The sequence below is a fragment of the Pimephales promelas genome, chromosome 6, assembly GCF_988280905.1.
Source record: "Pimephales promelas chromosome 6, fPimPro1.hap1.1, whole genome shotgun sequence".
Taxonomy (NCBI): Eukaryota; Metazoa; Chordata; class Actinopteri; order Cypriniformes; family Leuciscidae; genus Pimephales; species Pimephales promelas.
In genome coordinates this window covers 12,088,361-12,103,788 of record NC_142774.1, presented here as the reverse complement: position 1 = coordinate 12,103,788, position 15,428 = coordinate 12,088,361, and the positions used below count along the sequence as shown (strand labels likewise).

At 38.1% G+C, this 15,428-nt stretch overlaps 1 protein-coding gene and 1 long non-coding RNA gene across 2 annotated transcripts in view; one reads left to right on the top strand and one right to left on the bottom strand.

Moving 5' to 3' along the window:
• The window catches only part of LOC148978503 (uncharacterized), an 89,718-nt gene that overhangs the window by 59,413 nt on the left and 14,877 nt on the right, over nucleotides 1-15,428 (top strand). The gene's annotated exons all lie outside the window — the stretch shown is intronic.
• Nucleotides 6,452-9,402, bottom strand: adra2c (adrenoceptor alpha 2C). Its single transcript, XM_039690386.2, has one exon. The coding sequence runs from the start codon at nucleotides 8,802-8,804 to the stop codon at nucleotides 7,506-7,508; it is 1,299 nt and encodes a 432-aa protein (XP_039546320.2). The 5' UTR covers nucleotides 8,805-9,402; the 3' UTR covers nucleotides 6,452-7,505.

The window sequence follows — 15,428 nt, the reverse complement described above, 5'->3', positions numbered from 1 at the left end:
CCCGCATATAGGCTCATATTACTCGTGCGTCCTTCGATAACTGCACTAAAATAGGGCCCTAATCATGACAGCTCATGGCAATATACAGTGGAAGAAAATGTGGTGGATAAACTATCACATCACATCAGGACTTCAGTGGTTGTCGGTCACAGATCTTTAGGTTTTATTTTAAATGCAGTTTTATTTGAATCACAGCAAATTCTCTTTTATTACACATTCTTAGCAGAATCTGCTCTTATTTCTTCCTGCAGAGTTTAATTCCAACTTAGGCTATGTTTACACGGAAACGATTCTGAAGAGAAAACGCGAAAGTGGCGTTGCGTTATCATTTTTTATTCTGCGTTTAGCCGAGCATTTTGGGTGTGAAATCCGCGTGCAGATGGTGATTCAATGTAGTATGCACTCCAGGCGGCTAAGAGTGCATACTACAACACCAAGCTCGCGCGCCTGCGTACAACCTTCACAGTCAAGCAGACTTTTGCGTTTTTACCCTTTACACGGGAACGGGAACGTTTTCAAGCCCCAAAAACGCTGTCGCCGTGTAAACGAAAGGCACATCCGAAAAAATATTTTTACGTTTTCACCCGGAATCGTTCTCGTGTAAACAGGGCCTTAGCTAATCATCTATGCATGCAAAATTGAAAATTCCATCAGGTGTTGTAAGTTAAACTCAGGGTGGCAGGTCTCTTGGCGCATCATTGACTACATTTACAAGCTGTCAATATTCGGGTTATGGTCGGGTTAAGGTCACTTCTGGTTTTTGAAACATTCGGAATAACCCGTTTACATGCGTGAGCAGAGAGGGTTACTCCTGTATACATGGAATTTGTAATCAATTGGCAATATCCCGATGTAAACAGTGACGCACGGTTAGTGTCTGGACGTACGGACAACCTGAAGCAATATGCATCATTTCCGATTCTTCCGAACAACAGCAGCAGCATGCGGATAATGAATAGTTCGGGGCAGATAGAGATCGCCTTTGTTTGCGCTTTGCGCTTTTTTCTCCCTCGCTCTAAAAGTATGGTAGTATGTTTACCTCTACTTCTTGTTTACTTCCGGTATACTGCACGTGGGTTTTTGTATGCGGTAGTGGCGCATACAAGAAGTTCCTCTACTCAGAAGACAAAGATTCCTTGCAATTGGAACATGCGCAGAACACAAATGAAACATAGTCATTGATTACGTTTACATGCACCCAATTTTTGGGTTATGGTCGGGTTTTGTCACTATTCGGGTTTCTGAAACATTAGGAATAACCCGTTTACATGCGTGAGCAGAGAGAGTTTCTCCTGTATACATGGAATTGCAATATCCCAATGCAAACGGCGACGCGCTCAATATGACCCAATATGCGTCATTTCTGATTCTTCTTCCTGCATCCAAAGAAAACAACAACAGCAGCATGCGGATAATGAATAGTTCAAGGCAGATAGTGATCGCCTTTGTTTGCGCTTTGATGCTGGCAATGTTACTGACCTCGTTCCAAAAGTATGCTCTGCTGTGTCTCGCCTGGTCTCGCCATGTTTACTTCCGGTATACTGCACGCGGAGTTTTGTATGCGCCGAGAAGTTTCTCTACTCAAAAAACCAAGATTCCTTGCGAATAGAACATGCGCAGAACACAAATCACTATGGGGATATGCCGATACGCGTTTATATGACCAAAAATTCGGGTTAGAAAAGGGGTACCCCAGGTATAACATCCCGGTTTTTAAAATCGGGGAAATGAGCATATTCGGGTTTTTGCCGATGTTTACATGGCCGTTTGCGACCAGGTTATTTCTAATATCCCGGTTTTGAACAGGTTATTGGCTGCATGTAAATGTAGTCATTGATGTTGTACTCAATGCTGCTGTTATTGTTTACATTGGGATATTGCCAATTGATTTCAAAATCTATGTATACTTGAGTAACTCTCTCTGTTCACACATGTAAATGGGTTATTCCAAATGTTTCAGAAACCCAAATAGTGACCAAACCTGACCATAATGTCACCGGGTGATTAAGAGAATGACTGGCAGGTGTGGAGGGGGAGGATCTCAAGTGGTGATTGGGGCACATGCTCCCAAAGTGGAATATAAAAAAAGGCCATTTTGAAGAGAAAGGAGCGCTGGGGAAGAAAGGAAAGAGAGAAGACACAGGGAGAGAGGCACAGAAAGGCAGCGGAGGGAAATCGCGAAAGAAGAGAACTTGTGGTATTTTTATTCCTCACAGAGTATGGAGAAATCCCAAGCCAGCAGCACGAAGGATCCCGGCGGAGATATGAGTGGAGGCTTAATTCACTAGGAGGTATTGTGGATTGCAGTGGCTAGTGTGTAAACAAACAGGTTTGAAGTCTCAAGTGTTTTACTGAGTGCAGGAAATTCTAAATTCTACTTCCACTCATTGAGCCGGTGAGCGAATGAGAAGCCATGAGCTGTTACTGACCCTCTAATGTTCAGAGCTGGAGGAACCATTGAGCCGGTGAGCGAATAAGAAGCTATGAGCTGTTACTGACCCTCTAATGTCTAGAGCTGGAGAAACCATTTAGCCGGTGAGCGAATGAGTAGCTAAGAGCTGTTGCTGATCCCCTGTAGTTCAGTCTCTGTCGCCAGGAATGAAGAAACACTGAGCCGGTGAGCGAATGAGAAGCTGAAAGCTGTTACCGATCCTCTGCTGTTTTAAATAAACTTTTGTACACAGTTAACTGTTCTAGAGCACAATGTGTCATGTTGTGGTGTGATATGCACCAATAAGATACAATATAAACAGTATTTAATAAATGTATACGCAGGAGATCGTAGGAGTGCATAAACCACAAAGCAAAGACAAAAACCAACGAGTAACTGAAACACAGGGCAATATATACAGGAGATAAACAAAGGCAAATCTAGACACAGCTGAAACCAATTAGTAACCAAGGCAACTAATAAGGGTTAATCAAGAACTAAACTCAAATGAAACAAGAAACAGAAATACAATAATGTAATAAAAATGGAAACATTTTTCCTTCGCGTTTTCTGCATAAAACGACAACGTTGTTAAAGCAATCCCCGTTCATACAGATCTGCAAAAAAACAACTAAAAACACCATTATGCATGTCAGTGATGTCAGTGAGTGCTGTTGTCACTTGGTAAAGGTTTTGGAACCTTTTGCAAAGGTTTGTGCTGTCTGCATTCTTTTCAAAATACTTTTCTCTATTCTGCTTTAGGAGATTGAGATAATAATACATTTGTGCACCTGCGGTCCACAAATTAGTTTTATGCAGTCATCAAGTCTGTCATTATGTCTGCTTAGCATTTGAGTGCCGCAGTGTGAAAGGATGAATAACCATTTCAATGTTTTTTTTTTTTTTTTTTCGTAATCTCTCATGCTCTGAGGTATTCATGGTAGTATTTGGACTGAAAATGGCTTTTTTTAATGACTCACGCTCACGCACACCTGTGAAGCTCCAGCTCAGGGACATAGCACACAAGATGTATGGCATCAATTGTATTTTTTTTTAGGCTTGATTGACTATTTGGCAATAAGAAACACACGCCATACCAAATTTCCCATTTTGTTAAACCAAGCTGAATGTGATACGAAATAGAGAGTTAAAAATAAGTTATCTGCTGAACTAAAAACAAATAAATTACAGGAATTGGACGGGTATAACTTATTATTGCCTAGTAATCACTATTATTACTGCTCAGACTTTTGTCTTGAAAAACAATATTTGCCACCGAACTTCAGATTATGCTGATTATTAGACTGACTATTTTCTTGTGGTGGATGGCATAATGGGCAAAAATACACTTTAAAAGATTGGGTTCAGAAAGATTTTTCATCAAATATATATTAAATTGATCAAAGTGATTTATAATATTCTAAAAGATTTATATATTTTAAAATAATGTTAATGTAAAATAATGTCAGCATTAATAATAATTAGAAAAGGTTACTAAGCAGCCAATCAGAATGATGTCTGAAAGATCATGTGACACTGAAGACTGGATTAATGAATGCTGAAAATTCAGCTTTACTGTTACAGGAAAAAATACATTGTGAAATGTATTAAAATAGAAAAGTTATTTGAAATTGTAATACCATTTCACAATATTACTGTTTTACTGTATATGAACAAATAATCAATTATTAGAGACTTATATTTTTACCAAAACCTAACCGTAATATGATAAACACATGTAAGGACGCATGTTTACTTTATTAGTCTCACATTTGTGAAAAATAGATGGCAAATAGGATCACTACATCACTGAAGCAAGAACGTATAATTTGAAACAGGGAAACGACAGTACTAGAAGTAGAAAGCATTTGTTATTCAGGGAGGTCAGAGAGCTATTCAAGCTGAAAGGCAATAAATACTCAAGCATCCTTTACTTAACCTGGCACAAAGATGCGTATCTCTGAACTTACAGCAAATTGAACCTTGCAGAATGAGTCCAGCAGCAAAAGGCTATGCTAAGGTCAACTAAGAGATCATGTAATGTAGAAACGGATTTGCAATATAACCTAAATAGTTTATAGAGACAGCCTCAATAACTAGTGAATCATTGATAATACAATCTTTTTTTTTTCCAGTGACAGGAAGATGATATTTATACTAAATGTAGCTTGGCATCAAGTGCAAATAAATGCAATAGTATCTTGTTTGCACAAAGTGCAAAAAGCTACAGTATGAATTGCTCAAACAACACCATCCCAAACTAGATTATTCAGTCCCAGATGAAGAGATTCAATACACCATCAAAGTAGTTTTACTGAATAATGAAAAAGGATGATTGGAGTCACCCAATAGTGAATAAGTTTATATAGCCATGAATCATTTTAGATCCTCTGACATATGGCAAATCTAATAGGCAGTCAAAAGCAGAAAAGCTTCATGTACTCATTCCCAGCACTGCCACTGGTAAAAGCAGAATCAAATCATCATATCGGTCAAAGGCTTTCCTCTCTGATCCTCCTAGAGCACGGACTGCACTAACAGTAGCACAGTGCCAAAGGCACAGCAATTATTTATTAACGTTCCTTTCCTTTGCTTACCTTTCCATTCATTCCCCTTCTTTGATTTTGACAACAATCAGAGCCCATAAATCCAATATATTATATAGAAAGTGTGTGTATTAAAAGTATTTTCATAAAAGCTTGTAAAGGAGCCAAGGTAATTTACTCTATTCGGTGTGATGGCGAAACAAATTACCAAACATTGCTTTTGGAATCATTTTTTTCTCAAAAAATGAATCATTCACAGACTCGCAGCCCTTCAATTGCAGCATGTGAAATTTGACAGTTCTGTCACCGAAACTTCCTTCCAGTGTGGTGAAAAATGAGAAAACATGATATTTTAAATTTGTAAGTATGTCAAACTCAATTTATTTTTCACATAGCTTTGGCCCAAGCGGCACCCATTATCCAGCTGGATCCAAAAATTTATGAGAAGTCTTCTTCAATTGCACTACTGACAGTGAAGTCTCTCACCCTTCATCTCTCTCGAACTCAATCCAAAGTGAACATTGGTGTTAAATGTGTCATGGAGCTTCGATGTGGGTGAAGATAGATCCCCTTTTCATTTCTTTTACAAAACTCTTTGAATGGTTTGAATAGAAACTCAATTTATACTTCTAAGTTCTGAACCATCGCTATGACAATACTTTTTTTTTTCAATCAGCTTTAGATTCTCAGTCACATTTTTAGAGTGGAATGGAACTGTTTATAAACTGAGAATATCATAATTGGACTGAGAACAGAAACATAATATTAGACGACTTTTGAAAATAAATATAGGAATGTGCTTTATGGGGTTAGAAAAAAGTTTATGTGTACAGTCATCCAATTATTAACTGCCATAAAGGATTCCCACACTCTAAACAATGCTGGGTTGTTTTAACCCAAAATTGGGTAAAAAATGGACAAACCAAAATGTTGGGTTAAAAATGTAATTTTACTTCAACTGTACATTTTTTAATTACATTTTTAACCCAACATTTGGGTTTTTCCATATTTGACCCAAAATGGGTTAAAACAACCCAGCATTGTTTAAAATGCATAAGTGTGACAATGATTGAATTAGATGATGTACAATGAGAATGTCTTATTCCTTCTGAAAAGGAGATTTTGGGTTTAAATATTTTCCTCTACCACTAACTGTTGCATAGTTTGTTTCTTCAAAATTAGTAACAGTGTCATACCACAATGTTGACCGAACAATAATGTGCAACACTGCATAGGCATCAGAGTCACGTTGAAGCAGACATATGAACATCATTTCAACTGTTGCAAACAATCTAGGACAATTATTCAATTAGTTCAGATTCTAATTTTATTTTATTTTTTTCCGTTCTGAGCTGAATGGAATACTGTACCAGCAAAATGGCAAAACCTCACACAATGTTTAATCACAGCCATTTCAAATTATGATAAGCCCACTTTAGAGACATGAAGAGTGAATTATAACGCTTCTGCTCTGTTCACAGTAAAAAGAGAATTACAATCCATTTATTTGATCACTTTTGTTTGATCATCAGCTGTGCTGTAATGACCTCTCAGTCATTTTGAAGATATCATTCACAAGTATATGGAATAGAAAAGGAGAGAAGCCCAACATCCATAAAGACAGATGTTTCATAATATACAAAAACAACCACAAAAAAGAGGCTGTTTTGCTTTTATAAATTTACAACAGCCTCATATATCATTCTTTGCATTATATCACTATGATATTTTAAACAAATGGGAGACACTGTACAAGCATAGCCACAAAGCTTAAATAATTTATAATCTGATAAATAAATCCTGTCGATAAATAAGTGTTATCATTGAAAAGTGTAGTCCAGTAAATGGCTATTTTGTATACTTTTTCATGGCATGTTAAAGAGCAGAAAGGCAATGGTTTGTTTCACTGAAGAACAGTTAAGGAGAGTCTGTAATAGAGCTTTGTTAGAGTCAGTACTTGACGAACCTCGCAATACTCAACCACATCAGGGCAACTCTCTCTTTCCATCTGTCATCCGATGACAACCTACTACTCCCTAACCAACTGTGTCCATTTTGTCACTCTCAGCTGGAAAGAAACTGCATACTTTCTAGAAATTTACTTCCCTTGTCTTGTCTTTTTTTGTCACCGTATAAAAGGAGACTGCCTTTCATGTTACATAGCTCTCTAGTCACAAAGACACAAGCCATATGTGCATACTCATCATAAAAATATCTCTTGATAACTTCAAAGTGCCTGCAGCCATAATAAAGATAAGCCTGTTTCCTCTAATGCAGTACAGTGCTGCCCAATTCAGGAGGCTTTTTTTTCCCCAAGCATCTTTAGCTTTTTAGTGCCACCTATGAGACCAGCCTCTGTTGTCCTCACAGATGCAAGGAGAGCATTACACAACGGAGTAGCAAAACACATCAAGGTCATTGTTGTGTACAGATTGTCAATGCAAAGAGAGTGGTATTTTTGAAAAACGTCTTTCTTGTCAACCACCTGTAAATGGCACTGGATGCTGCAAACTAGCTGCCAATGTTCTCTAAAAAGATCTTTTCCAGGGTTTGCACAGGATCTTCTGAAAAGCTCGCCGGAAGTCCTGGTTGAAAATTGTGTAGATGACGGGGTTGAGGGAGCTGTTGCAGTAACCGATCCAGAAGAAGAACTTGAAAAGGGTGTCTGGGATGGCGCAGGGCTCCCTGCAGATCCCATACAGGCTGTAGCTGAAGAAGAACGGAAACCAGCAGACCACGAACACTCCCATGACCACGGCCAGCACGAAGGTGAACCGCTTCTCCCGTGCCTGGGAAATTTTTTTTCTCGAAATGGTGTTTCTCCTTTTTCTGCGGGAGGAAAACAGGTCCAGGGATTTGCTGCTGGCTCTGGACTTTCGGCTGGAGTGCTTGGAGCTGGAGCTGTTCTTGCGGCTGGATCGGCGGTCTTTTCGTGAGGGCCCCGTCTCGTTTTGCACCCGTTTGGCCTTCTCATCAGATGAGCTGCTGTCATCCAGATCGGCATCAGGGTCATCCTCGCCTGCTTTGCGTTCCCCCATTGGCGGCGAGGGACAGTGCCCATTTTCTCGCCTGGAATCCTCACGGCTCAAGCCGTTCTCCAGCCGTGGTGTTCCTGACGCGCCGTCCGGGTCGCGACGCTTTTCCGACATATTTCGGGTTCTCGTCTTAGCCACCTGGTAGATTCGGATGTAAACAAGGATCATGATGACACACGGGGCAAAGAATGACCCGATGCTGGAGTACAAGATGTACCACGTGTGGTCATTCAGCTGGCATTGCGGTTCGTTCTTGTCAACATCTTTATTCCGGTCCATGGAGATGAGTGGCGGGAAGGAGATTACAGCTGAGATCAACCATACCACCACAATCATGCCCTTTACCCTGCGAGGCGTCCGCTTTAAGTTGTACTCGACCGCCTGTGTTACAGACCAGTACCTGTCCAGACTTATGGCACACAGGTGAACAATAGAAGATGTGCAGAAAAGCACATCAAGTGCTAGATAGATATCACACCAAACTTTACCAAAAAACCAGTAGCCCATTAATTCATTGGCCAGAGAGAAGGGGATTATCAGTGTGGCCACCAGAATGTCCGCACTGGCTAGAGACACAAGAAAAAGGTTTTGTGGAGGCTTGAGCGCTCTGCTCGTTAAAACAGCGATAACGACCAGCACATTCCCCACAATTGTAAACAAGATGAGGAAGCTCACCAGCCCCGCGAGCCCTATAATGGTGGCCGGAGAATAGCGACTTGTAGAATTCCTAGAGGAAGTAAAACCAATGTCAATGTAAGTGTCCACTTCGCTCGTAAAGCTTAAGTTATGCATATTGAATCAGAAAAAGCTCCGCTGTCCAGTCAATCGTCCACGCGCGTCTTCGCGAATATTCTGTTCGTAAGTTAGTTGCAGGTTTTTCTCCGGGGTTTTTTTTTTCTTACCTTGTATTCTTATTTTAATCCCGTTCGCGTCATTTTCTTTTCCAGACAATTCCTCTTACGGCTCATTTGGTTGCGGCTTTGAAAAAGAGACCCATCCCGTGGTGAGTTTGAAGGCACCATCACCGTCTCTTACATCCGTGCGACCTGTTCGTCCTCTCACTGGCGTCTCTCTCAGCATCCTCGCACTCTCTCCACCCGAGCGAAACACCGCGCGCTCTGCTCTGCGCGCCCAGGACTCAACTATCCACGTGCTGACAACATTAAACTGATGGAGAGCCGCCCCGCCCCTGGAGAGAGTCAGACGGAGAGGAGAATCTACTGCTGAACTACCCGAACACCGTTTAGCTTCATTTTGTATGTTACCCTGGACATATCAGACCATAGCGCGTTTTTGCGTTTCTGCTTCAGCGGTTTATCTTTAGCCTACGTGTCTCTGAACATACCTCAATAGCTATAACATGGGCAAACAAAGAAAGGACAGTAGGCTATTTGTTAGGTAGCCTACTTTAAGTAGGAACAAATAAATGTGTTTTGTTTTAGAGTTCTTGGCATTGTCAGGATAATGTGTTCAAGGGTGGGAAAGGGCTGTGAACTGTGAAGAAGAACTGTCGCTTACGACATTGTGCTCGCTGGGTGTCACTGTTGTAACAATAGGATTGTGCTTTTAAATAATGGGAAACCCCGGGCCAAGCCAACCATACTTTACAATTCACCTTTTTTTCGCTTTGGTCTTATTTTCACAAGTGTCCGACTAATATCAAAACGGATAGGTAATCAAAAATGCAGCCTATTTGTACATTATTATTATTATTTACATAAAACCTAACTAGAACTATTTTATTTTTGTGTTTTATTTTGTACGTTCCAAACAAGATAGTGAAACATTTCGTTGTATTATAGTATTACCATTGGCTACCAGATTTTTATTTATTTTGTGGGGACATTTTTTGGTCCCCATAAGGAAAACAGCTTATATGGCTACTATAATGTAAAAATTCAGAAAGTTATCTTTGATTGGTTTGTGCATTGTTATAGGTTATTTGTACCGTATAAAATCATTATTTCTATGGAAAGTCACCATAAAACATGGAATCCCCGGGTCACACTGTGTGTGTGTGTGTGTGTGTGTGTGTGTGTGTGTGTGTGTGTGTGTGTGTTTTCACAATGTACAATCAAGTTTTTCATTAAAATTTAAACGTATATCTTACATGGTTTCATATTAAATTTACTAAATGTTAAAGTTACCAAATTGAAAAAACATAAATAAAATGAAACACAATGAAATGTTTAGTTGTGTGAAAGGAAAGACAGGTTAATGAAAGCTTCTTAAGTACTACCTGTAATAGTTTATACTTTAAAATTGGCACTGTGTGCAATGAATATTATTTGGTACCCATCAAAAATTGTTTGTGATGTGCCTCATCTGTAAATCCCTCTGGTTAAAAGCGTCTGCTAAATAGCTATCATTTGCATGAATTACAAGCTTTCATCAATTTCGACTTAGGTGCCAAGAATTATTAATCGTACATGTGAAAATTACTATATACATATATATATATATAATAAAAAAAATCTGTTTTGTATAATACAGAAATATATAAACGTTAAAGCAAAGTTGGTAAAAATTCAGAATTAAAGAATTGACTCCCTTTTAGTTTATGGTTTGTAATTTGATTTGCTCTTTGTCAAATAGGAAGTTGAATTGAAATGAAAGAAAATGGAACTTGAATTCATTTCAATTATTAAAATGATCTCCCTGCATCCAAATAAGCATGCTTCCCCATAAGTTGGTGAAAAACAGTATGTGAGATAAGGTTTCCAAATCAATAAGGTGAAAAACCTCTGGCAGACATTCTTATAGTTATTCTTATGTATGATTTTATACATTCATACATATCAAACATACTTTTTTAATGGTAACAATGTGAGATTCAAATCAAATATAGAGCCTATGAGAGAATGCAATTTCAGACACAGCTTGAGACATTCAGCAGGTAATTCTGTGAAGTTGTTCGTATAGGTCACAGATCTTATTTTAAACAGATATGTGCTTGTCTGTAAGGCCCAAATCCTCCAAGTAGTTTAGTTTAGTTAAAATGTATTCTTATATTCTGCATCCTTGTTACAACCTCAATTTAAATAAAAATTCAGGGATTAATTTGGAATTCAAATACATTTTCTTTAATTCAGAATGGCACACTGCCTTATACAGTATACTAGAAGAATACAAATATTGATAATTTCAGACTCTCCGTATGTGTTCTCTCTTGCTAAATGGTCTAATTCTTGGAAGTTTTGTTTTGGGACACTTCAGGTGGACGTGTGTGGCTGTGTGTGCAGATGCATTCATGTTGCTGAACATCTAGTGGCTTTTTTTGCTTGAACAAGGAATTTATGTGCATGAGTGTGTGAACGATCAATTTTGTGACACACACCTATCTGACTGCGTTGGCTTCCTGTTGTTCTGTTTCTGTTGTCAGTTGTTCGCGTGTGTAGTTGGGATGGCGGGTGGGCCTACAATTCAGTGCTGTTAAGAACAGTAGAATTTGACCCTCAGGCTCTGCTCTTCTCAAAGCTGATTTGTATTGAGCCTTCCTGGCTTGTGATCATTAAAGGTTCCCCTTGGGCCACACTTGTGTCTGTTTAATTGAAGCATGTGTGTGTGAGTGATCCACATCATTACCTTGAGTTGATCCCTGTTCTGTCCTTTCTTCCCTCTGCCCATGTTGGATTGACATGTGAGCAATACAAACGCAAAATGATGGAAAGAAAACCAATGCACAATTTTGTAGGGCAATCTGAGACATCCGATTAATGTTAAGTGTGGTTGGTGTTTATAACTTTGTAAAATGTTGGCAACATTTTGCAGTGAGAAAAATATGAGTATCAAATGTAATTTTCTGCAAGACATTTATAGGATCATCAAGGTTAATGGATTATTCTGTAAAGTTAAAGTTAAGAACTGTATCTTGCTCAGTCACTGAGTGACAGTGTAAAAGGTTACCTTGGTTTTGAGCCAAGGTTGACATATGAAGATTGATTGAAAGAGTGTAGGCAATTATTTTAGCAACTCTGTGACTGCTGACAGCTAAAGAGACATAAGTGTCTATCCACATAAGCCTACAATGTGTGTGTGTGGTTCAGGTACATACTTGGGGACATTTTTTGGTCCACATGAGGAAAACAGCTTATGAATAAATTCGTTTTTATTATTATTATTATTATTTATTGAAATTCAGGAAGTTTTCTGTGATGGGTAGGTTTAGGGTTAGCAGACAGAATATATCATTCTCTATGTAAAGTCCCCATATAACATGGAAACCAAAAGTGTGTGTGTGTATCCCACTTACAGGCCCACACAGTCAGACGCCATGAGTCACTTCGGCGGGTTTGATTTTAATTCCCTTTAGTTGGCGGGTGCACACAGTGTGAATTGTGATTCGCATCAACAGCAGGATTTGTTACAATTGAATTTCAGTGCATCAATCACATTTTTTGACAGTATAATTGTGTAATATAGTCAATTAATTTATTAGTTTGTGTTTCATTCAAATCAGGCTTTAGTAAATTAAATCAGAGCTGCTACTAAAGGAATTTGTAAGGGCACAACTGTTAGTTGAACTATTGTTTTAGAAAGTCTCTAGTTCGGGTGTTTGCGTTAAAGCTGTAGTCTGTAGCTTTTTTGGGTTAAAAAATATCCAAAATACATATTTGAGAAAATACCTTAGCTCGAATCGAAGTGGAAAGCTTGATAGGTCAGAATGTCAACAGATTCAATAATAATAATACATTTTATTTTGTAAAAAAAAAACAAAAAAAAAAAACTTAAAGTGCTACAGGTCTGACCATAAGAACAATATCTAGACATTTTTAAAAATCATAAGATCTGCTAAAAAGTTATGTCTTTAGTCACTTTTTAAAAAGTTTCGATGGTCTGTGGTGTCTTCAGATGGTCCGGGAGGGCATTCCAAATCCGGGGAGCAGCAGAGCAAAAGGCACGATTGCCCAATGTGCAGAGTTTATTTTTTGGTATTAAGAGGCGGTTTGAGTTTTGTGATCGGACGGATCGTGCTGTAGAAACAGGTGTAAGTAGTTCTCTCAGGTAGGGGGGTGCGTTTCCATGGATGCATTGGTGATTCAATGCATCCATGATTCAACAGATTCACCTGCTGTAAAATGCAAAAGACTTCGTTTAGACTTTAGAGTGGCTACAGAAAAAAAGTGACTGCTACCGGACTCATGTGAAAACAAGGATACATATTGGAAGGACATTACATGTAATCACACAATGCTGATGTTGTTAATATTAACAATTTGAGAACAAAGTATAATTTGCACGGTTTTGCATGATATGATAACTTATTGTTAGATTGTTAGATTTGATCAGTTTCGGTTTACTGCAATGTCAGAACCAGAACAAAGGTGGATGTTTCTTACTTGTTCAGATGACATTTTCCAGTGAAAATTCTTATGTTGGTCATACTTCCAAAAAGAATAGTCTATGATTCTGAATGCCAGTATCCACACCGGCACGGTGACTGACAGCCACACACTTTCCTTAAACATTGTGTTCATCCACGCTGTGCCGTATCGAGGGTGTTGAAGTACAACTCACCTCAAGTTGACAATTTCACAAATAACAGCAATTGCAGATTTCGAACAGAGATAGCGACAAAGAGGAAAAACTGCGGACTGCACCTTTAAAGAAAATCTCCCACGAGAATGCTAAAGGCAGATCTAATAACATGAATTGTCCTTTGTTGCTGTGGTTCAGTGTTGGACAGATTTTGATACAGGTGAGACTGCCTGTTAGTAAGCTAAATCAGCTTAAGACAGATGGTAGAAGGAGAGAGAGGGAGAAGATGTTTATGTCTTGAAGAATAATACTGTAGGTCAGGATGTCCTTTTGCTGTTCAGTGACTGAAATGGCTTATCATGCTCATGGTGACTCTCACAAAACCCATCAACATCTTAAAATAATAGAAATGGACAAATCATTTTCTTTCTTTTGTTTCCATTGTGGCATGAATTTAATTATTTTGAGACTCATTGTGCTCAATTATGCAAAAACATAATTATGTAAAAAATTGTTAACTCTTTACAATAAGGTCTCATTTGTTAACACTAGTTCATGTATTAACTAATATGAACTAACAATGAGCAATACATTAATACTGTATTTTTAATTCTTTGTTAATGTTAGTTAATAAAAAATGCAGCTGTTTGTTGTTTGTTCATTTAGTTCACAGTACATTAACTAACGTTACCAAATACAGCTAAAATTAATAATGTGTTAGTAAATGTTGAAAATTAATATGAATAAATGAACTAATGTTAACTAATAAAACCTTATTGAAAAGTGTTTGGGTTAGGGTTATTTCAAGTAAAAAAAAATGTACATCATAGCTTTGTGTTTTATCACTTTTAAATTAGACTGGTTGGAATTAAAAAAAAAAACTCTTACTCTTGTAACACTTTACAGTTCCATTTGTTAACATTAGTTAACTATATTAGTTAACATGCACTGAAAAATGAAAAATACTTCTAAAGCATTTATTAATCTTTGTTCATTTTAATTTCAACCTTTACTAATACATTTCTAAAATTAAAATCTGGTTAAACCCACCTGAAAAAAACTGAAACTGAACTAACAAGAACAAAGATGAATACTGTAAAAAGCTGTTAAGTTTAGTTAATGCATTATGAGACCATATTAGTGTTACAACAAAAAAGTGATTTATTAAAATAATAATAGTAATGATCATTTTGTGTTCTCTTTTTTCTTTTTTACTACACATTTGTGAGATTCAACCTTTTAGTAGCAACTAAATTATAAACTGCTCCTGAGATTCTCTAGTGATTTTACACAAACAAATGAAGGACCTATTTATTCGAAAATATTAATATTTGGACAATTTAAATTGGCACAACCAAGCAACTTACCTTGCTCTATTTTTGGTCTACATCTTACTCTAAGCTCTATACCTAGGTAGTTGTTTGTGTGTGTGTGTGTGTGTGTGTGTGTGTGTGTCAATACAGTATTTCTTTTGAAATGGACACAACTCATCTATGCACAGTGTGCAGTATTGCTATCTCTAACTGACCATTTCAAGTCTCATTGCAAACCACACTGACAGCTGCATTTTGGAAATAGCCGACCGCTGCTTCATGCACCCAATTTTCCCCACCCTTGGTGCACGATCTCATTTCACAACAGGAGATGTTTGAGGTTTCAAATGCTTGAATTTATGGATCCTGGTTCCCTTCACCTCTACAGTCTATATTTTACATTGGCAGTCACAAATGAAAGTCTTCCGGATACGCTTGCCTTGAAGTTAATTGATATTACCTGACTGAGGCTCCTGTCCCTCTGTGACTGTCCACCTGGATACTCTGGATACGACTTCTTGAGGCACATGTTGGTTTTCCAATATCATAAATGTCATGTGTGTGAGATGAATGCATATTGTTGGCCTGCTGCACAATCCTAAGAAGCGAGTCAAGATGGAAGCGG

Coding starts and splice junctions, on each gene's coding strand:
- adra2c (XM_039690386.2), bottom strand. CDS start 8,804: ATGCATAACTTAAGCTTTACGAGCGAAGTGGACACTTACATTGACATT.